This window comes from Oryzias latipes, chromosome 1 (assembly GCF_002234675.1).
Source record: "Oryzias latipes chromosome 1, ASM223467v1".
Classification (NCBI taxonomy): Eukaryota; Metazoa; Chordata; class Actinopteri; order Beloniformes; family Adrianichthyidae; genus Oryzias; species Oryzias latipes.
This window is the reverse complement of record NC_019859.2, coordinates 2,518,298-2,542,058: the sequence shown is the minus strand read 5'-3', so window position 1 is coordinate 2,542,058 and position 23,761 is coordinate 2,518,298. Positions and strand designations below refer to the sequence as shown.

Sequence of the window (23,761 nt, the reverse complement as noted above, 5' to 3'; positions counted from 1 at the left end):
AAATATGATCTTTATCAAACTGCTCCTGAACATGTTAAAACCACCAAAAACCCAGTTTTTAATGGAGTAAGTCTTTGAAAATTAAAAGGAGTTTCTGCATTTATGTGCACTTTGTGTAATTAACAATGACATAACCCACAACACAAGAAGCTTTCAGCTCCTCTATGATTATTTCTGTGCAAAACCTTTATTTTTATTCATTTTTTCAGTCAGACAACATTTTTAATTTCAAACTAAACCCAAAACCCAATTGCTGCTTCACTTCATCTACAATCTTTCTATTTGATCTCAGAATGATGAAAAGCCAAAAGAAAAGAGCAAAACTTTAAATAGAATATTAGCTGTGTTCGTGTCAAGAAGAGGTCAAGATGCAGTTAGAATCCACAGGAAAATAGTTCATAAAAATATTTAAAAAACATTCAAATCGCTGAAGAGAACCTGCTTTTTTCCCTCACATTGAACACAGCTCCAAAGCACTAAAATGTGAGATTCTGACTAATTTATTTTCCCCTCTGCTGTTTGTTCATAGATCTGCAGCATTTTTCCCTTTCTGCCGCCTCCGTGGGGGTTTGTGCTCAAACACAGCCCCAAAGGAAAATGTGTTTGCAGAACAAAAGTAGCGAGAGAAAAAAAAAAAAAGGTTTTCCTTTTCTGTGAAGTCCTTGTGTTGACATTCCAACACCTCCTTCTGAAGTCAAAGCTGTCCAGAAGCCGTGCAAAAGCTCCCTTTCAGCTCTGCGTCAGCATTTCCACCTTTAGATGACTTTAAGTAAACTGGGGTGCAAATCATCTAAAAACACTCATTATGATGAACATCATAGCTCCCCAGCTGCAGCGCTGCTGCTCCGAATAATGAAAATGACTCGAGCAGTGTGAAGGAACCGAGCACGAGCACAACTCTGACATTTAAGCACAAAAAAACCCAACCTGACAGAAAAAACAGAGAGGATGCTTAAAGGCTTTTGTAGAAAAGTGCAGAAGTTCAACCTGATAAACAAAAAGGAGAAGAGGGAAGAAAAGAATTTACATCCGCTTTATTTTGGCCACAACCTTCTCCGTCTGCACCAAACCCTCCTGAGCTTCAGCTGAACAGTATTTTACCGCTGAATGCGGTGTTTTGTTTTAAAGACGGAAGAGAGACAGACCATCATCACAATGAAAGATGTAGATTACAAAAAAACAAGGCAGTCGTTCACTGACCCCACCAAAAGATGCTCAGAAACTGGAAAAAACTCTGACAGGAAGACATCTGGCAGACACAAAGTCACAACTCAACCAGAGGACAAGTGTCACCGACAGATAACTCCTGCATGACAGGCGGCTCACTGCACCACAGCCTCAAGAACAGCTTCATTATGGTGAGAAGTCAGCTTCAGTTTGAGCTTTGGAGCCTTAGGTTGATGAGACGAGCTGCAGCAGGAAAACCTCAGAATACCACAAAGAGGCTCGTCTGAGCCGGAAAATACTGGAATCCCAATTCATCCCAGAATCTTTGTGAAGACATCATCTGTCAAGCATGGGGGAGGAGGAAGTGTGATGGGACAGTTTGATGTTTGTAGAAACAATTTAACTAAATTCCTAAAAAATCCAAGTCTATCAGTCTGGAGAAAGAGGGAGGTAATAGGCAGAACTGAGATTCAAGAGCCGCTTACATGGAGGTTCTTCTGATGGAAACAGTAAATGCTGCCAATGGAAAACAACTGAAAAGTGTTGAAATTGAAGATCTCCGATCTCCCCCACCAAAGTAACTCATACTGGGGGCTCGATAGCATTTCTGTCCCACCGGATCTCCTCCCAGACTTTGATTTGGACGTCTGGGATCTCCTGGCCTCCACCTCTGGACCAAAGAGACCAGAACAGCAGGACTTCAACTGTTGAAAGATTTTATACGGACGGTACATGACTGATGTCTGTCTGCGATAGAAACAACAGACCTGTGCCACCAGACCAGGGTGGCGAGGCCAGAACATCTGGAGGAACCGGCAGATGCAACCAGACCTTCAGAGATGAGTCTGAGCGGCTCCAGCCGGATGACTTCAGGTATTTACTCCAGAAGGAGTCTTGTGCTGTGGTTAAAGCCTGGAGCCCCGAGTCAAACTCCTGACAGATGAAGGTCATTTGGTCAGACGCCGTTTGTCATCGTCCTCCATCCACTGCTGAGCAGATGTGCATCTGTCGGCACATCTCCAAATGTTGATGTTTTCTCATCTACACATTCAGTAGCAAACATTGGGTATTTTAGGTCAAAAGAAACTCATGAGATGTGGATCAAATGGTTTGTTTTTCCAGTTTGGAAAAGCTGTCAGCAAAGTTTCCCAGAGTTTGTCTTTTAGTCTCATTTACTGCATGAACAGCAGACGCAGGCGACGCCCCAGAAGACCTCAAAGTGCAGCAGAACAGCAGGAGCGTGAGGCAAAGGGCGTCCAATCACAAAAGATTTTCCCCGCTTCACTGACTTCTGTCCTCTTTAAGGGATCTAGCTTTGCTGCAGTTCAGAAGCTATTCATGTTTCAGACAAATGTTTAATTAATCGGGTTTGTGTGCCAGTTCAACGAGAGATGATCTCTGAACGGAGCCGTCCAATTCCCGTCCTCCCCTGAAGGAGCTTCCCTTAACTGATCTCTGACGCCAGAAGCCGTTTCCACAGAAAGCAGGTAATAGAAACTCAGGTGAGAAGATGAAATCTGTGATTTCAGGTGTGACGACCATAATAACAAAAAGAATCGTCCGTAAAATAAGAAACGAGTCTCAGAGCAGGAACCACAGGAGAACGGGAACAGGAAGTGGATCCGTCTCCAGACACCTGGAGGCGCTACCAAAGGTTCCGCCTACCGGACTTGAAAGATACTTTCAATTCTGACAATGAATAATGAATGAATAATGATAAATATTTGTAACTCGAAGCTTCTGTGACATATCTACTGTTTGAAGCATTTTAAATCATATTGAAGAACCTTCTTGCTGCCATAAAACAAGACACACGTGGTTTCACCAAAGCAAAACTACAGATGTTAAATACAATAAATAAATCTAGAACAAAGGAGGAAGGGAAAATGCTTGAAGAGGTAACAACTTCTAGAAATACATGAATCAGAGGGGAAGTTTGCTTCCACAAAGTCCAATAATATCTAATGATCAACACCTGGAAGAGCGTTGTCCCATCTACATCATGGTCCCTCACAACAGAAAGAAATATTTAATCAAATATCAGTACTTTAGTCTTGCTATTTTGTACTTTAAAATCATTTTTTACAAGGAGCGGACTATGTGATATGAATGCTCTTGATTTTTGTTGAACGAATCTTCAATGTTTGCATATTTATTAACGTTTTATGGTTAGTACGGATCCAGTGTGGCTTCATGTCAAATGAATTTCGGCTGAATTGAAGCACAGACATCATCATCCAATTGGTGACTTCCCATAGGACTTACTTTTCCCGATTTCTTGCTGCGTTTCTTATTTTAGCATTTCTGTGGGAGGAAAAATAAAATCTCTTTCGACATTTCTTTGAGTACTTTGTAGTTTCACCTCATTTCATTTGTTAGTGTCGCCTGGGTGAAGGTTAGATGAGCACTCGCCCACCTGCACGAAGGACGGATAGGAGGAGAGCAGGCAGACGGCTGGATCCAATCCAAATCAGGGTCAGGCAGGCAGGGATCAATAGCAGGCATGAGAGTATCAGAGGAGAGACGGGGTAGTCAGGATCCAGGCGAGAGTCGGGGCAGGCGGCAGGCAAACAGAGTCAGGTCCAGAAATAACGCTCATTAAGGAAGGCAGAGTGGCACAAACAATACTTTGCACTGAGTAAGGCTCAGTGCAGAGCTTAAGTAGACTGTGATTGATTGAGTAAATGAGAGTCAGGTGTGGAGCATCCAAGTGCACGCTGGGATTGCTGTGGGATGAAGTGCATTCAGTCCTATGGAGACGATTCCTGCTGGTGACCAGAGGGGGAGGCAGAGTTCTGACTTCTGACAAGAGGACAAGAGGGTGTTTATTTCTGTTGACCAGTATTTTTCGGCCACTTTTTTGCCACCGGTTTCTTTGCAGTCGCCTCTTCTGCCCTTGGTCAATCGTGTTTCTCATACAAAGCCAAATATTGTAAAAAAAGACTAAGCTTGGTAACATAGAATTCCTTTTTTTGGTGTGTTTTCCTTCCTGCAGCTGCCTCCAAACAGGTTTGTTCTGTGACATTTTATGTAGACGAACAAAATAATAAAAATTAAAAGAAAATATCAGGTAAAGCAGAAGGAACAAAAAATAAAAAAAGACTAATTATCAAATTTGGAGACAAACATTTGGTTTTGTCTCATTTTATCTTTAAGTTTGTCGCCACAAACAGACTTTAGAGAGACAAGTGTGACTCATCCGGAACAAAAAAAGCCTCAGTGTTCAGAAGGTGTGAAGGAAACTTTAATGCTTCAGAAAATCTGCGGGCGTACAGCAGGAAGGAAATGAGATAGCTCAGCAGACAGCAGCTTCCCCTTAAAGCTGACAGAGAGCAGTATGACAGTGTGCACGTGGGGGTGGAGATACGTGCACGCTGCCGAAGTGTACCATGTGATCATTGGAGCCACCGGGCGCCGGACACCAAGACGCTGGCCAAGGATGGAGCCAGAGGACCCAGGAGCCCCCCACCACCCAGCCGGAGCCTCGTCCTCGCAGGCCAGCCCAGGCGCCCGACCCAAGCAGCCCAAAGTAGAGTCAAAATCAACAAAAATAAACAACCCAACCACTTTTATCCCATCAACCCTGGAGTGCAGGTGAGTGGACGTTTGTCCAACCTCTCTCCCAGATGTTGTTGATTGACAAATGAAGAAGATGACCTGCAGAAGTACAACGTAAACGAGAAAATGTGCAAAGAAAACAACAATTTACCATCAGCAGAGCAATAATCGTATACCGACAGGTTTGAAGGACTTAACTTTTGCTGAATCGATGCTGATCATTTAGTCATAGTAAGGATGGCCTGTATTCCTCTGTAAACTCAGCAAAGATCCACATAACGCTGGAAAAAAAAACCGTGAACTTCTCAGTTACTTGTGTAAGTTCAAATTGTGAGAGCACACAAAGGGAACCTAACACACATAGGGGGTCATGTTAGTCAAGCCCCCCTCTCGCTGCCTCTGTAGTGAGTGAGAAAACGCCGTTAAGGCGAGAAGAGTTGAGGTGAAGCTCCAGGAGAGACGGAAAACCAGCTCCTCGGTGGAGGCGCTGATGCTCAGACGGTGAGACGAATCTTCATCTTGTTGTGTTGTTGCAGGTTCTGGCTGCTGTTTAAAGAAACACCCATTCAAGGCTGATTCAGACCCAAAGGGTTTTAAAAATACTCACACTCGTCTGTTTCAAAGGAGGCTCTTCATCTCTGCAGCCCACCTGCTGAGCCTCCTCTTCAGCTAGAAACAGACTCATCTACTGTCTCTCAACTCCTGCACCTCCTCTCTTTGTCATCATTTCTCTGTTTTCCTTTGAGAGAAATGATCTCCTTTAAAAAGGATTAGCTCGGTTTGTAAAAGTAGTTTCAGCGTCTGATTCAGCATCTCTTCCTTTTTTTCGGATCCCATTTCCTCTGAAATTGTGGTTTTACAACCGGACATTTGCGGAGGAGGAGTTTTTCCTGCTGCCGTGGAAAGATCTAAATAAAAAAAAAGAGATGCCAAAGTACTGCTGAGGTTCAGGTTAAACCCTTGATGTTGTTTTTCTTCAGACTTTTTCGTCCACTCCTGTGTTTGGGGTGCTGCTTGTGAAGTTACACAGTTTAAAAAAAAAAAGTTAATTTTTTAAATGCATATTTTCCCCCCTTTATGTATTTACAAATGCTAGTTTTACTATCTAAATATTCAGTAAGTTGCTAAATATTTCATTTAACATTAAATATTTAGTTTACAAACTAAATTTTAGTTTGTAAACTAAATATTTCATTTTATAAAATGAAATGCAAATTAAATATAAAGATCTGATCTAAATATTTATTTTCCAAATTAAACATTTAAGAATTCATGATTCTTTATTGTCATTTCACCACAGGGATAAAACGAAATTTGTGTCTCTGGGCCCAGGCCAGCCGTTTACACTGAGCTGGTGGTGGTGGTGTCATGGTGTGGGGGATATTTTCTTGGCACACTTTGGGCCAATGAGTTCCAGTTGAGCATGGGACCTACCCGAGTATTGCTGCTGACCACGTCCATACCTTTCTGACCACAGTGGACCGTCTTCTGATGGCTTCTTCCAGCAGGATAAGGCTCCATGTCATAAAGCTGGAATCATCTCAGACCGGTTTCTTCAACATGACCATGAGTTCCCTGGACTCAAACGACCTCCACAGTCACCAGAACCCAATAAAGAACCTTTGGGATGTGGTGGAAGGGAGATCGGCATCATGGATGTTCAGCCGACAAATCTGCAGCAACTGTGTGATGCTGTCGTGTCAACATGGACCAAAGTCTCTGGGTAATGTTTCCAGAACCTTGTTGATTCTATGCCTCCAAGGATTAAAGCGGTTCTGAAGGCAGAAGGAGGTCCAACCCGGTACTAGTAAGGTGGTTTACTTTTTGGTAAAAACATCAACCAGGGTTTCAGGTGCTGAATAATATTTAGCAGAGACTTTTTTTTTAAATCCTTTTTTTTTCCGGTCTGTTTCTTCTGGAGAATTCTGCCCCCAAACCCAGAGCTGATATAACTTCAGATGTTTTCCAGGCAGTTTGTTGGCGAATGACAGCAGAGCAAACCAAAGATCGCAGAAACATTTCTTTGTTTCCACTCCACCTGAGCCGTTCTGGTCATGAAATCCCTTCCGCTTTTGTCTTTAGGTTCAATTCCTCAGCTGAACTTAGTTGGTCTCTTCTTTTAACCAGCTTAGTGGCCTTGTGGTAGAGTGTCCACCCTGTGACTGGAATGTTGTGAGTTCAAATCCAGGCCAAGTCATACCAAACACACTCTGCATTAAGGGGTTGAATTGGGGGGTTAGGTGCGTGACAGAGAATGGGACTTTATCAACTGGCAGCAATCTTTTTTTCTTTGAGGATAAGTAATTTCTCAACTCTGTGAGGAAGTGGAACCTGGAGGGAGTCAGACGGATAAACAGAAGTTGAGTCTTACCGTCTGCCGGCAAACACACAAATTACAACATTTTTACAGCGAAGAACTGGCTATCCAGCTCACGAGTGAACCCAGCGAGAGTCTCCGGTTGGCACGGCAACAGGAACAGCCAGAAGTCCCAGTGATGTCGGTGAAACAGCTTTTTAAAAGTTTTCACAGAAAGAGTGTGTGTGCTTCAGAACTTAATCTGCTTCGTAACTCAGGGGGGAATCAGCAGCCAGAATGACTGACTCCAGACGAGGACGTGCAGTCAGGGGAGCAGTTGGGCTTTGCTGTTGCTCCACTATTGATTTTTGTGTCGTCATGCGGCCAATATGTAAATTATGTGGGCATTGCACGGATGACAATTGTTCATACGTGAATCTACATGGAAAAAGTAAGAAAGGTTGTGGTCTTTACATGAAATTCTCACATGAATAGGCCATGTTACAACCAAAGAAGTCTGCGCACATTGACGAATGACGAACAAAAGAAACACTTACGATTGACGTTTATCACGCGCACATAACCAGAGACCGACATTTCATGGATAGAAAATGTGAAAAATGTGCGTGGTGGCTGTGTGACACGGCCTTCAGCAGGCGAGAGAAGGTCACTGCGGTTTGGTACGACCTGAATGTTACGTGAAATAGGAAACCAGGTGAATGGGAAGTAGAGATGAGTTCAATTTTACTGTCTGAGAACTTAACCTGGCATCTTAGAGCATCTTCTAACCAGCAACCCTTTGAAGTAAAACCTGAGGAATCCTTCAGGAAAACACTTCTGGTGCGATTAAGTCAACCTTTACGTGCACATGAGATGTCTTCCATATTTTTATTTCTCACTTTGGTCTGCCTCAAAAGCCTGAACAACCAGGTAAAATTTTATTTTATTTACTTTTTTTTTTTTTTACAAAAGTAAAGAAAGATTTTCTGTGAAGACTCTCGTTCATCTAAGATGATTCCAAAGCAGAAAATGGTTTAAAAAGGGTCACTTGAAAGGATTTCCGTACAGCAGAAGATCGCTGGAGCAGCTGCAGGGAAGTTGGTTCATTTTATCTGGCCTCCAGAGTTAAATTCTCCAAGTTTACATCAAAGCAACCCCATTTTTGTTTATCTTTCACCTTTTTCTGACCTCAACAGAAAAAGTAAATGTTTGGTTGTTAAGTCCTCACCTACAGGAGGAAGTTATCGTCTGAATTCCAACAGCTGTAAAGTTTTTGTGTCTCACCGATGATTTTTGTTTTGGGACGTTGTAGCGTCATTACGGCTCTAACGAGTATTCAAATTCTTGAATATTTCCGATATGTTTCCGAAAAATTGGTTACAAAAATTTGTGATGTCAGAGATCGCCACTTTGCGATCTTTATAAAAATTGTAACGTTTAGAAAAAATTAGACTTCAGGGAATGAAATTCTCCCTTTAATTCCAGAATATTTTTGGATTTTAAGTATGTAAATTAAAAAACCCACTTGCCCTTCTGTCACCAGAAGTAAATACATTTTTTTCAAAGTAAAATGTTCTGATTTTCAAAATAAAACCATCAAGTGTTTTTCTGGGATGATTAAAAATGATACTGAAGCTTAGTTTTCTGAAATAAGTTCTTAAAAGACGATTTTGTTTAAAATCTAGTCAAACATTTTAATAAAGAAATGTAATGAATATCTAATAAGTAATATTCCAAACATTTTCTGATCTATGACATCATGTGACTGCTAGCATGGTGGAGAAGTCGTACCAGAACGAGTCCGTAAGTTTTTTGGTTTTTGCACTACAAACATTCATATACCAACTATTCAAACATAATATTATATATTGAATCGTGAGGATCGTGGTTTGATCTGTTAATTGTTAATTTAAATTTTTTGAATTGCATCACCGCCTAAGTAACCATCCAAAAATGTCTTATTCTGCCAAATCTGCAACGACAAACAAGCCTTTATATAAATCCGTCATCCACCTTTCTTTACCTTTCTCTGTCATGTGACCTTTGAAATGTTTCAAAACTAAACTTGGACTTTCAAAAATGAGTAGTTAGTGGTTGGGAAATGGTTTCAGTCTGATGATTAAAGGCAGCATCAGATCCAACAAATTGAATGATATCAACTTGAGTTTTCTGCCAAAGAAACACTATTTCAGTTTGTCTTTACTGGAGGACACAGTTTCCATCCCCATTATAAAAGGATTCAATATAATAACTGATACTGAATCGGTGACCTCGAGTGTCAGTGATTCGGGTTGAAACAGATAAATGAAAAGCATCAACAACCCTTCTGTAGTTTGGAGCTGTAAAGTTAGACCAACCTGTTGCTCGATCTGCTGCCATGGCAACTTCTTCCTGAAGATATTTGAAATTCTGAGCTTTGGAACCTGCATGAGCGAATCTAAACATTTCAAGATTGAACATTTTAGACGAATTTGAGACGAGTTTTGGCTCAAACCTCCTCTAACAGATTTCTGTTTAAGTCTGGACTCTTCATCTCTCCCACTGCCCCTCAAGTCTTCCTCCTTCCCACAGCCGAGGGCGTCCTCATCCTCCCCAACTCACAGGCCGACAGCAGGAGGAAGAAATGGAGCGATGGATGAGAGCGTAAAGGTAGGAGCTGAGTGTCTGTGTGGTGCAAATGCCTGCAATTAGACCAACGAGAGCCAAAATATTTGCAGACTTCGGGGTTGTTGTTTACACAGATTGGTGGTACTCTGAGCCACATGAGCCCCAACTTCAGGTTTACTGCTGAGAGAAAAGAAGACGAAGAAGAAAAGGATTTTCTCCTCTCTCCGTCTCACCTGGGGTCTCTGCCGCTGATTTGATTCATCTTAAATGTTTGAGCGCTCTCTTATTTACAAGTTATTTATTCCGGCTGGCATCGACACTCAGGAGGAGTCGGCCAATTACCTTTGCATTATTGATGAGGACGGTGTCTGCCTCCTCTGCCTGTCATTTCCTCCTCTTCCTCTTTTTTCGTCCATCATTCCTTCCTCTGACTTCCGTCTCTCACTGATGCTGTGGTCACAAATACAACTGCCCCCGTGATGGGGAGGCATCTGCAGAATCTTCAAGATTAGCTGCCACAACCCGATTTATTTTTTTTAAATGGTTGGCGTGGTCAAGAATGTAGACGGCGGCTGTCAGGTGCCAGCCAATCAGACACAGGGGTATGTAAACTGTCTACATACTGTCTGAGCAACCCTCCGTGCTGTAACCACTGCCTCACCCAGCAACTTCTTCTTCTATATCTTTCTTGTGCGCGTTGCTCTTCTATGACTTATGCAATCAATTCAATTCAACAGCTGAGCAAACAGATGAGAGAACCTCTTGTGTTGGACAGATTTTACTTTTACAATATGGGGTTATGAATCTTTTGACACACCAGGTGTATATTTGAATAAACCCCTTTTGTAATTTATCCTAAACTTTATTAATATTAATTATATTTGTAACAGTTTATATTGGACCGGACTGAAAAGAAAAGGAGGGAAGAAGAGAGAGGGATTTCAGAGAAATTCAATGCAATTTTATTTATATAGCCGAATATTTACAACAATAGTCGTCTCAGTGGGTTTTATACCGGTGATTATGTAATAAACATGAATCATAAAGAACTTAAAGTCACAGAATTCAAAAAGGTATTGACTAAATTAAACTTTAGACCCTCCTTGGCGGTAAGGAAAAACTCCTAAAAAAATGTACCAGAACCAGATGAACCAGAAGAATTTACTTATCTAACTCTACAACTACGTGTTAAATAGTCAAGCAGTTGGGCTTCATCCAGATGAGTCGGGGGACTGCTGGGGGCACGAGACGAGCCAAAGGTAGGGTCCACAAACAAGAATCTGGAATCACTCCCACTCCTCCGGAGGGAAGTGGGAAAGAGGGACAGTAAATGAATCGCACTGCACAAAGCCAAATGACTTGGTGCAGTGAAACTAAATGATAAATAAATGATCAATAATAGAGGAGAAGTCAATCTATTAACCCTTGTGCTATCCTAGGCACTTTAACATTGGGAGTTGGGTCATCTTGGGAAAGTGCTGCACGGAGACCTTCAAATCGATGGCTAGCGACTCCCGTAAATGAGGACATTCAGGCTCTGCGAGCGACTGTGAGTGTGTCAGGGCTGCTTTTCTGCAGGAGCGCCGACGTGTCACCGTCATAACTACAGCTTTGTCTAACTGTGTTGATGTGAATCCGTGAATCCACAGAGGTTTTGCTTAAAACATCTGCAGGTTTTTCACTGATTCTTGAGTGGAAATCCTTGCAGCTCGCATGGAAAGAATCATTTCATCCCATTTTCCTTCATCAACACAGATGCCTACATCTAGTGTAGCAGCATATGAGCCCTTTAATAGTAAAAATATTCTACCGAATATAACCAGTGATAATGGATCTACTGGCGACGCTCAGAGATGTTGCTTCTTTGAGAAGATGATCTGGATTCAGAGATGATCCAGATCTTTAGTGTCAGCCTCATGCTTCTCGATTTTTTTATCCATCCCTCCGTGTCTCTGTCCCGATCATCTCCTCACAAAACGGTAAATAACCTGCAGCCCTGATCCATGTCTGCTTTGTATTATTTCACTCTTCCTGATTTCACACTTCTAGACATCCTTCTCTTCTCTTTTTTTTCAATTTGCAGTTTTCCTTCTATGTACGAAACTGAGACACAAAGAAAACTTTACATCAAGCATCTTTTGGCTTAATTTAGCTATAAATTCTTTAGGCAAATGACAAAAGAGGCATCAGTTTAAGAAAAGGTGGAGAACGGAGCTGCAACAAACACAGTAACTGGGGCAGAAGGACAGAAGCTTTTGTTCATCTTCCTCGTCCTTTTTGCGATTCTTTTCTAATGCTTCTAGAAAACTAAAAAATGAAACCTCATTTGAGGAAAAGTTTGGATGAATTAAGAATAAACTGGGGGAATAAAGAGAACAACCACCAACTATGATTAAAAAACAACTCACAACAACAACCTCACAAAGGGGTTTACTAAAGGCGTCGTCATGGTAACAGCGTCCTAACAAGCAGTTTTTAAAAACCAAATTTCCAGTGGCTGTTTATTTTCTTTCTTTCCTGACATTACCTTGGTAGAATGAATTTAGCTTTTAGAATCGGAGTCAGATAGACAAGTATAGACGCACAAGTGAAGCAAATAAGCAGCAACGACAATTTCACAAGAATTCAAAGACTCGGAGACGACAAAAAATCAGAAATGAATTTTTCCCGTGAACGCATGAAGGCAAAAATGTGAAGGTAAAATATAAGAATTCTGTCCAGGGAACAAAATGTTTCTTCATAACTTTATAAAACCGGAAGAAAAATGATTTAAAAAAAGATCAGAGCAGAATAAAAAGGATGATCAAAAGGTGAAAGTGGAGAAAAAAAACGAAGGTCTATGGCTCAGCGGTTTGTTTAATGAGCGGCTCGTCTCTACATTAAAAAAATCATTGATCATTTTTCTTTGTGTACTTTTTAAATACTCACTTTTTTTGGTTTCATTTGACTGACTTTTTTAATTATTGTTTTTTAATCACCAAGTATGATTTTACACTGAACTTTATGACCTTTTTTGATGCTTTTAAAGAGTTTCCTTTGAAAACAGTTTGGTAATAATTGAGACTCATGTGAAATTTTCCAACATTCCCTTTCTATTAACTGTTTTTTTCTTTTTTATTATAGCTCTGTTGTCAGTATAGTTTGGCTCTGGGAATTTATCAGAAACATTTAAGACACATATTCAAAACATTGTATGCCACTTTGGTTAAATTTTAACAAAAAACAAAACAAAACATCCGTACCTTTTTTTTAAAATATTTCCTCTTTACAGACCTACTCCTATAAAAACAGTGTTTTTAACATGTTCTTGGAAGACATATGTCAAGAAAACTAAGCTCAAAATTGTGTTTCTGAGTGTTTCTTCAGTCATATTGTTGTGAATTAGGAGCAGATGAAATGCCATTTAAAAAAATCTTATTTGTGACGTAGAACATATATGGTGGGTTCCTACTCTGAGCTCTCAGCAATAGGGAGGGGAAGGGGGGCGGCATTGCTCATCACCAACAGTCCCATCCACAACTCCGAGGAGCATTTCTAATGAACTCCTGCGGCTCTGCAGAAACTATGTCCAAGAAAACAACACAAGTTTTTAAAATTTTGGCTGAAAGCAGCATAATCCTGATTCAAAGACCACCGGGAACGCTTTGAAAACAGATCCAAAGATGATCGGAGAGGGTTTGGAATTTGTAGATGTCAAAACTTACTGCTAAAAGCAGAGAAAACTGGTTCAATGTTACCTATTGTGGGGAGATAATAATTCACTTTATTTCAGACTTGTGTGTGGTCCATAGAAAAAGATACAAATACAACATACATAATAAAATAAAATAAAAATTAAGAAGGGTATAGTCGCTGTATCCAGTATTTCCTCAGGGCAGAAGTGTAGCGGCAGGAGTTTCTTTGTGGATCAGTCAGAGACATGATAATTGAGTTCTTAGATTTGTCCAGGCGTTCCATGAGGCTGTAAGTTAGCTTACGCAGTAGTGCTTCACAGGTGGGGATGTGAGCATCCACAAACAGCTGACTGGATCTGTACCACCTGGGCACCTGTAGCAGAAGCCTAAAAGCATCGTTATAGGCCACGAAGAATTTACAGAATGTCCCACGTCCACAGTTCCACCAAAGAGGAGCCGTATACAGAGGAGTGCAGTGAGCTCTGAACAACAAACACTTCACCTCAGGAGAACACATACTGAATTTTCTCATCAGCATGTTTGTCTGAGCATAGAGTTTACAGTACTGTCTCTGAATGTCTCTATCATCCCTCCAATCATCAGTAATGAAGTGTCCAAGATATTTGATAGTTGAGGTTTGTTCCAGAGGCTTTCCACAGAGCTTAAAAACAGGAAAGTTCACATTTTTGTCTTTTTGGTCCTTACAATCATTACTATGCTTTTATAAGGATTGTAGTTAATATCAAAGTCTCTGCCATAGTCAGAGCAAACTTTTAGAAGTGTTTGTCTCCCAGCACTGTAGGAGCTAAAAATGACAAGGTCATCAGCGTACATAAGACAATTAAAAGTTTGACATCCAACAACACACCCAGTTTTTCACAGATTCAACTTAGTAGATAGATCATCAATAAATACATTGTATAAAATTGGAGAGAGGATCCCTCCCTGTTGAACGCCATTGTTTACATAAAAAGGTTCAGGTAAAACATTGCCCCATTTGACAACCATTGTTTGATTAGCTTACCAGAAAGCCAGGAATCGTACCAGATATTTTGGCAAACCTCGATTAATTAGCTTCTGAAATAGTTTGTGGTGGTTCACCGTGTCAAAGGACTTAGTGGCATCAATAAAACACAAAAATACTGCTGTATTCAGACTCAGCTGACTATTTCCTGTAATGCGAAGGGAGAAATCTGCATCCGGTCTGACATAAACTGCTGCTTGTAACAAAGCTCCATTTCTGATTTCATCCATGTCGAGCACAAACTGCATTTGCTACAAAATGCGACATAAAACATTAATCATCCTGATGTTTGCTCTTCTTGTTAGAAAACAGACAGCAGCATGAGTTTTAATATTTAATGGAGTCATCCTTTAAACACAGGCGAGAGGAAAGGTCTCAGACTCCGACTGTAAATCCTGAGCCTCACAGGAGATTTATCCCAGAGGTTTGGAACAATCATTTGCGTAAGCAAAAGTAGAAATCATTTATTTTGAGGCATGAAAGACGTGAATGAAAAGGAGCTCTCATGCTGTCTCTTTACTAAACAGCTGCTTGTATGTTCATGCTGAAGGTTGCAGTCTAAATCTGTATCTAAGGGCATATTTTCCTGGGAATGTGACGGCCGATAAGCTCCGGCTCTGCGGTGAACCTTCATGCACAAAAAAACCCACAACGCGTCCTTCAAAGACATGCAGCTGCTAAGGAGACGTCCCCATCTGGTTACTAAGCTTCCCGTCCATTAAGTTTCAAAGTCACCCTGTGAGCAGATAAAGGCTGTCAGAGGGGGGGCGGATCTTTATACCGTCAGATTAATATCTGAGGGCTGTAATAAAACCAGATTCAGCCTTTCGGTTCCTCAGGAGATTACACGCCCCCCCACACACACACACACTCCACCCGAGGAGGCCGACACAAACACTGTTTGGCTTCGTGCTCCATCGGTTCATCTCCACCCTCTGGAGAGGAGCGATGGGAGGTTCTGATTGGCCCAAATGCAAAACTCGTGAGGCAGGAGTTTGAAGAAACCGGATCTATCCTGCAGGTCCAATCATGGAAGATCAAAGCCGGCGATTACAGAGACGGAGATCAACGATTCTCAGATGGAACCACCATTCTGACTGTTTGACAGTTGCTGTATGGATGTCTGTTTACTGGATGTATGAAAATTAAAATTATATTTTGTTTAATTACCATTCCTTTATCTAGAACAAGAGAAAAACTAAACACAACAGATTAAAACATAATATTAGGAATGTCCAAATCAGATTTTTTTCGATTTTAAGAATCTCCCGAAACGGAGTCCCGATCCGATACTTTTGTTACTGTCATGGTGCCTGTCAGACTCCTCCCCCTCCAGCTCTGCCTGCTCTGCTCCCTGATTGCCGCCAGCTGACACCACTCACCTCAATTGCCATGCTGCTTAAAAGGAGACCTCACTCATCAGTTCAACGCCAGTTCGTCACCCCTTATGGTGACTAAGCCTGGGCTACAGTTTATGCTCTTGCTTTGCTCTCAGCCTTGTACTAATCCTTACTCTCTGCTTCAGGATCGTCGTCGTCGTCGTCGTCGTCGTCGTCGTCGTCGTCGTCGTCGTCGTCGTCGTCGTCGTCGTCGTCGTCGTCGTCGTCGTCGTCGTCGTCGTCGTCGTCGTCGTCGTCGTCGTCGTCGTCGTCGTCGTCGTCGTCGTCGTCGTCGTCGTCGTCCGAGTGATGTCAGCGTTTCCTGCCATTCTGCTGCTCAGAGAAGCCAGAAGATTCCACGAGTCATGCAAACCGCAAAAAGCCCTCCAGCCACGCCACCAGCTGTCCTCAAGTCCGGACCTCCTTCAACTATTACCACAACCATCCCTGGAGAAACAATAAATCCTTTTCTCGCCAAAAACACTTACCTGTCTTCCTTCTGGTTTCCAGCATCTGGGTTCTCACGCCTAAAGAGTCATGACAGTAACATAAAAAAAATTAAACAGATCCAGATTTTCCTCCGTAGGGTTGCTGGGCGCTCTCTTAGACAAAGGGTGAGAAGCTCGGTCGCCTGCAGAGAGCTCGGAGTGGAACTCCGCCACCCGGTCCCAGATAAGTGGAGGAAGATGGATGGATAACCTTTTTATCATTTTACACCTAATCAGTTAACTTCTGTGAAAAAGATTTAACAATCAAGTTGAAATAGTCCAATTATCAACTAGAAAAAGAAATGTTAAAATTAGGTGATAATTAGGCATGTGACAAAGTTTGGTGAATGTAGCTTCAGGATCTTCAGAACTACTGAACATTTGTGATTTTTTTCTTTAAAAACTTAAAAATGACTCTCCTCCAAAACTGTTGTTGTAGCATAAATGTGATGACTAGATCATATCAGTGGGAACATTTATTCATTTTGATCTGTTTTTTCAGACATTGATACTATTTTTTGGATCTTTACAACCCGGAGCTTGCACTTTGTGGACGGTCCCTTGGCAGCCATTTAATTCCCATAAATTTAAAATTAAAAAAGGTTGTTGTAAAGACAAACCAATAAAGATACTTGCTGTGAGTTTGAAACATCTATTTCAATAATTATAGAGAAACCAGAATCTGAGAATACGCTGCTAGCCTTACTGATCTGTTTCTGTGCGCTCCGTGCTCAAACTGGCGCCGTATTCTACTGCATTTTACTAAAACACAGTGATCCGTTCATGATGTGCAGACTTCTGGTACAGGATTTATCTGTTATTATTAGCTTGAAATATAAAGTGCTGATAAATACCCGATCCCTGATCAGGACGCAACACCCAGGTCAGATCAGGTCTGAAACTACGGGTCTGATGATCACGTGATCAGATCGGGATGTCCTTATTTTGAAGGTTTGTTTACTTCCAGTGACACAATTGCAAATAGTACATTTAGTTTAGTGTGTGTGTGTGTGGTGGTGGTGGTGGTGGTGGGGGGGGGGGGGGCTGTTGGCATTGTGCGGGTTTTTAAATAAAATATTAGTTTCTTGTCATTTTGTTTTTATATTTGATTATGTGTTTATGTAAGGCACTTTGAATAGCTCGCATTGTAAAAGTGCTGTACAAATAAAGTTTGATTTGATTAGAGTGATAATTACATTGCCTGAAGCTTTTTTAACCCTTGTGTTATCTTGGATGACCCCACCCTTACGTTGACGTGTTCTCCCTACCATGACAAAGGTGGATAAAGGTGGAAAGATTTCATGTAATCCATGGACACCAGTGAAGATCACAAATCATTGAAGAAAAAAGGTTCAGAGCACTGTCTAGTGGGTCTAGATGACCCAACTCCCAATGTTAAAGTGCCTAGGATAGCACAAGGGTTACGGTGGACCTAAACCTTTGTTTAAGGAGGATGGAGGAATTGCAGAGCTGCTTTTCTTTCTCTCCACAGGCTGAGCTGCATGGATTGTAAAAATGACATCCAGGTGAGTCGTTGAATCGTCTGACATTTTTCCAGCGTCCGGTGAGGTCAATGAGAATTTGATGAATCTGCTGTGATATTTACAGCGGCGCTTTATTATTCATTGAATTCTGTAGAAGAGGACTAACACAAACACACACCCACACACACACACACACACCCACACACACACACACACACACACACACACACACACACACACACACACACACACACACACACCCACACACACGATCGGTGACACCTCTGCATTTACTTTATCTCATTTTGAAAGAGAAGCATAGATTAATTAAGAAAAGAAATACAAATAAACACATTTAAAGAAGAAAATGTTGGTTTTGTCACTAAATAATCCAAATTTCAACATTTTTGATTTACAACCTACCAAACTTTTTCAAAATTGTAAAAATTAAGAACTAGAGGAGGAAATGGGAGCTTTCATGTAGTTAATGAGTCATTTCAAAGGTTTGTGTGCCGACTGAACAGAGGGAGGAGACCAGATGCAGAATGACTGTGAAGGAAAACAGGAAATCAATGAAATGCAGGCGGTTGGAGCCGAACCAGCCTGAAGCAAACCAACCAGGATGAAGGATGGATTCTCTTTACACCGTTACGTTTTTTACGCAGAAGAAGCTGAATGACGGCACAGTGCAGGCGTCACACATGTCAAACACCGACAGGAAATACGACTGAATGCAGAATAAAACTTTCAAAATAAAAGATAAAACAAGCTAATTGTGGTTTAGCTTTTGGGCTAATATTTATGTTCTAGTTAAGCTAAAACACAGATTAATTTGCATTGTCCTAATTTAAAGAAATAAAATAGAAAAATCATTCAAGAGAAATGAAAGAAGAAGACAGACTTTGGTGAAATTTATGACATACTAGAGACGATCATAACTACTAAAATCATTTTTTGAACCAATCCTGTAAAAAACTCAAAAAGGACACACAACGTGACAAAAAACAAACTATCTGAACATCTAATTTGCTCATGTCCGTAACACTGAAATTATTTCATCTCTAATTCCAGAAACATAAGCACTATCTGAACGTCCAAACAGAACTGGTTAAGTGAAACCGAAGAACAGATAAGATGGCCGACTGGGCAGTGATGAAGAGCACGCCGTGAGGTGCCAGCTGAATGATGGCGGGCTGCTGGAGAGGCTACATCTCCCACAAGTGGCCACAGATGGTTGCTGGCCTCTGGGGGCCACACGTCTGCTGACAGATTGACTGCAGACGGGATCAGGTGTTCGGACTGATGACTTTCTCACAGCATCGAGAAAAATCTTACAGGAAGACTTTGGTTCCCACGCTGGTGAGATGCTGCATCAATGTAAGAAATGTAAAAAAAAGTCAAACATCATTGAACTTTTATGAAAAAGGCTTAGAAAAAGACCAAATCTTATATAAATGAATGAGTGTTAGGTTGTTCTTAACCCAACTCCAAGGTTAAAAAGAGACTCACCTTTTGTTGGGTTATTTTAACTCGGGAACCCCCCCCCCCAAAATTAAGTAAAAGTGAAACCACTACAACCAAAAAAATTTAGCATTTCTCCAAAAAGTAACCAACATAATTATTATTTCCATTCAGGACAGTCTCCATCTAAGCTAAATGGCAGCTTGTTGCTATGCAACTGGAAAAATAAGGTGAAAATACACTTTTACACACAATCTCTGCCACATCTCATTGGTTTAACAACCAGATAGGTTAACATGTCAAATAAAGTGTTCACTATTTAGGAGACAAAGAATACAATATAAAATAAACTTTTCTCACTCTGCTCTTAACCCTTCACCAGTTTAGCCCTATATCAGGCTATAAGCTGAACCTTTGAAAAAGTGAATTTTGTTGCTGCTCAAACATATTCATCTGCCGTTTTCCCATTTTAGGTTGCACTGGATAGTTTCACATACTTGGGGGTCAAGGTTACCAGGAAATTAAGTCAAATTTTGACCCACTCTTGATCAAAATTGAATGCGATTTGGACAGATTTGGACAGGTAGTCGATACTTCACTTGTCAGTGGCTGGCCGAATTAATACAATCAAAATTAATCCTCTTCCAAAGTTTTCTTCTCTTTTCCAATGTGCCTGCCTTTATTCTAATCTCTTTTGTCGGTAAGCTTGATCAGACTTTGTCTAGATTCATTTGGAACAACAAGGCTCCTAGAATTCGGAAAGTATACCTTCAACGACCCAAGTGTCGGAGGGATGGCCTTACCAAACTATGTTTTACTACTGGGCATGTAATCTTTGGGTTATTATGTATTGGCTACAGGCAGATGATTTGGAGAATGTCCCAAAGGGGTTGAGCCTTGAGGCCTCTTCTTGTGTCTCGTCCTCGTTAACATCATTACTTTAGGCTCCAAAGCAATTACAGAGCACTAAATATCACAAAAACACTGTTGTCAAAGCCACACTGAAAATTTGGCATCAATTCAGATGTTATTTCAAAATAAATTTTCTTTCCTTACAGTCCCCCCATTTAAAAAAACCCTTCATTTCGGCCCTCAACAGTGGATGGTGCATTCTCCGTCTGGGTTTCCTTGGGTATCAGAGCACTCAAGGACCTCTATATTGAGGGCACGTTTGCCTCCTTTGAACAACTTTCATCCAAATTCAGTTTTCAGAACCACTTTTTCCAGTATTTACAAATCTGAACTTTCGTCAAAGAAAAAAAAAAAAAACTCAGTTTCCATCCAGACCACCTGACCATGATTTTGACAATCTTCCCGCCACCATCATCAAAAGGAATGATATCATGTCTGTATAAGAGAATCTGGGTGAATTCGAATGAAAGAGGGTCTTCAACACGGCAGTTAAAGCTATATTTTAGCCTAACGACGAAATGAAACAAAATTTAGAAATCATTTAAAACCTCAACACTTTGATATGTTCCGTTTTTTTAATGTAGTTTTTCATCACAAAACCCAGAAAACACTTTAAAAATTCAGCTCTGAAGGCTTATTTATTGAAAAATAATCAGTTTCTGATCAGAAACGGTTTCTTTGAACGTCCATCCCTGGAGTGAATCTTCTGATTCTACTGTCCAAGTTCTGAGAAGTCTGGATACTGAGCTGGCGGTGCCACCACAGAGTCACCGCGGTTCACCGGTCTTGAAGATGCAGTCGCAAAATGTGGAGATTATCAGCGGTGGGGGGTTAAATAACAACGTTTCTTGGTGCCCTGTCCTTTTGTGTCAGTCTTTCACACGTCCTGTCATTATAGACAGTCTCTGCACAGCGCCACCTGCCCACGACGGAAGTCCCTGCAGGGGCAAAGACGTCTGTACTTGGGCGAGTGTCCTGCACAGCTGAAGAGTAGCGGATCTCGCTGCAGGCCGCATTCCCGTCGCATGACTGAGAAGGCTGGCAGGATGTGGTTGATCTCCGAGTCCACTACCTCACACTGCACCTCCAACCTGTGGGGGGGGACACACAGAGCAGCAGACTGAAGAAACATAGCTGTGTCTCGTCACGCTGGCAGAAATGCAGAAGAAAACCCACAAAACTATCAGGTCGGGGAAGAAATGGACTCAGTTTCAACAGACTTCAAAGCCATCAAAGGAGGGGAAGGAGTTGAGAGTTGAGCAAGAACCATTGAAAATGCTAAAAACCTGAAGGTGGTTGAACATGAAAAGCGAATCAGAAGTGAGCCACAAGAAAAGAGGGAAACAAAAGTGAGTGGAGATGTAAACCAACACAAAAGGCCACAGGAGATTTTTGCAGAGGCAAGGAATAAGAGCTGAAGGTAGATTTGGAGGAGAATTGCTGCCCTCCATAAGTTTGGGTTTGGAGAATCATTCATCAATTGGATCAAAATATTATATCACAACCCCAATGCATCAGTTAGAACTAATAAACAGACTTCCAACAGGTTTTTTCTTGGAAGAGGAACTAGACAGGGTTGCCCACTCTCCCCCTCTCTTTTTGCAATATTTATCGAGCCTCTAGCTGCAGCAATAAGACAGAATGAGAGTATTAAAGGAATTAAAACCAAACACAGCCATCATAAAATTAGTCTCTATGCAGATGACATATTACTGTTTTTAAGTAATATACATTCTGTAAATGAAACGGCAACAATCATTAATGAATTCTCTTCTATATCAGACTATTCCATTAATTGGAATAAATCTGTTTTATTACCACTGAACATTAATGCGGAGCAAGGACTCACAATACCAGTTAAATCAGGCAATATAAAATATCTAGGTATTTATTTTTCCCCCAAAATATCAGAACTGGTGCTGCTAAACTACACCCCATTACTGAAAAACATACAGGACGATCTAACACGCTGGACCAGCCTGCCTTTGTCCCTTATGGGCAAGGTAGCCACGGTTAAAATGAAAATCTTACCCAAAGTTAATTATCTCTTCTCAATGATTCCCACACAACCGCCATTAAAATGGTTCAAAACATTAGACTCATCCATATCAAGCTTTCTATGGAACAATAAACCTGCAAGAATTAGTCTAAAAACTTTAAAATCTGCAAAAAGCTGTGGAGGATTAGAATTACCTAACTTCCACAATTACTTTCTTGCAAATAGATTACAATACATCTTAAAATGGTTAAAAAATAATCCAGAAACCAACTCATGGTTAGACTTGGAACAGGCGTTATGTGGAAAGATCAACCTATCAGATCTTCCATTTATTAGCCAAACAGTTAAAAAACAGGATTGTTTAAAAAGCATTAATATAAATGCCACTTTAACAGCCTGGTGGGAATTTCTCAAAATATCAAAATCATCAATTCAACCGTGCAAAATGACACCCATCTGGAACAACCCAGACATCCTCATAAACAAAAAAATTATCCACTTCCCAGCTTGGCAAGCAGGGGGCATAAAACAACTAGAGCACATAATTATTAATAGAAGATTCATAACTCCCCAGGAACTTCAAGACAAACATGGAATATATAACTTCTTGGAATATCAGCAACTTAAATCAATTATTACTAAAAAGTTTAAATACAGAGACAACGATTTAAAGCTACCAGATGTAGTTACCACTCTGATCAATTTCTCAATGAATAAAACTCTCTCCAAAATATACAAACTTTTATGCAATTCAGATAACAATATTTCACTTCCGACAACAAAATGGGATGCGGATTTGAGCATCAGCACAGATGAAAGTTTTTGGTCAGAACTTTGTCTAAACACCTTTAAAATGACAAAAAATCCAAATCTGCAGCTAATCCATTTCAAAACTCTTCACAGAATTTACTACACTGGACAGAGGATGTTTAAGATGGGTCTCAGTAACTCAGACATTTGTCAGCACTGTGACAGTAATCTACCCGACAATTACATGCATGCACTATGGTTCTGCACGCCTGTCCAGGCTCTCTGGCAGCAGGTATGTGCCGATCTATCAGTCTGGCTTAAGGTTTCAATCACAGCTTCACCGTCACTTTGTGTGCTTGGTGACATGAGTGCCATCGATGTAGAAGGAGGATTAGGCTCTATCATTTTCATAACTCTTTGCATTGCTAAAAAAACTATTTTAATAAATTGGAAAAGCAAAAAAAATATAAATATAAGTCAACACAGAAATCTGCTGCTTAATCATATCAGCTTGGAAAAAATGTCAGCCCAAAGTTCAAGTAACTTTGAAAGAATTCGGTCTCTCTGGTCTCCCATAGCTAACTCCGTGACTTAGGGGGGGGGGGGCATGGTCGTCGCTGCTCCTTGCCCTTCTGCCGTGGGCCGGGGTGGGGGTCGGGGCCTCCGGTGCCTGCCGGGGGTGGTGGGGGCTCCTTTGGTCGGGGGGTCGGGTCCGGCGCCTGGGTGGGGCGGCCTGGGGCGCTGCGTGGTCCTCTGGGCTTGGGTGTGGGGGTGCGTGGTGGGGGGGTGGGGTGGTGGTCTGGCTTGGCTTGGGGGGGTGGTCCCTTTGCCTGTGCTGGGGGGGGTTGGCGGGGGGCGCTGCTCGGAGGGGGGGCCCAGCGGCGCTGGATGGGCTTCCCGTCTACACCTGGGGCTGGGATCGGCCCTTCCCTGGCTCTGGGGCGGGACGGGACAACCCTCTT

At 41.4% G+C, this 23,761-nt stretch overlaps 1 protein-coding gene and 1 long non-coding RNA gene across 3 annotated transcripts in view; both read right to left on the bottom strand.

The window, feature by feature from the left end:
* Positions 1 to 245: 245 nt before the first annotated feature.
* LOC110015917 lies at positions 246 to 2,198 on the bottom strand. The gene is made up of 3 exons (XR_002872928.1): positions 1,935 to 2,198; positions 1,653 to 1,837; positions 246 to 1,507 (listed from the first exon to the last, which is right to left on the bottom strand). It is a non-coding gene; the product is annotated as an uncharacterized LOC110015917 (long non-coding RNA).
* Positions 2,199 to 20,669: 18,471 nt separating this feature from the next.
* mgat5b (mannosyl (alpha-1,6-)-glycoprotein beta-1,6-N-acetyl-glucosaminyltransferase, isozyme B) overlaps positions 20,670 to 23,761 on the bottom strand; it is a 161,068-nt gene continuing 157,976 nt past the window's right edge. For both annotated transcript variants that reach the window (XM_023954032.1, XM_023954031.1), the window contains exon 18: positions 20,670 to 21,141. In XM_023954032.1, coding sequence (XP_023809800.1) covers positions 20,943 to 21,141 — 199 coding nt within the window. In that variant the 3' untranslated portion in view covers positions 20,670 to 20,942. The remainder of the gene's footprint in view (positions 21,142 to 23,761) is intronic.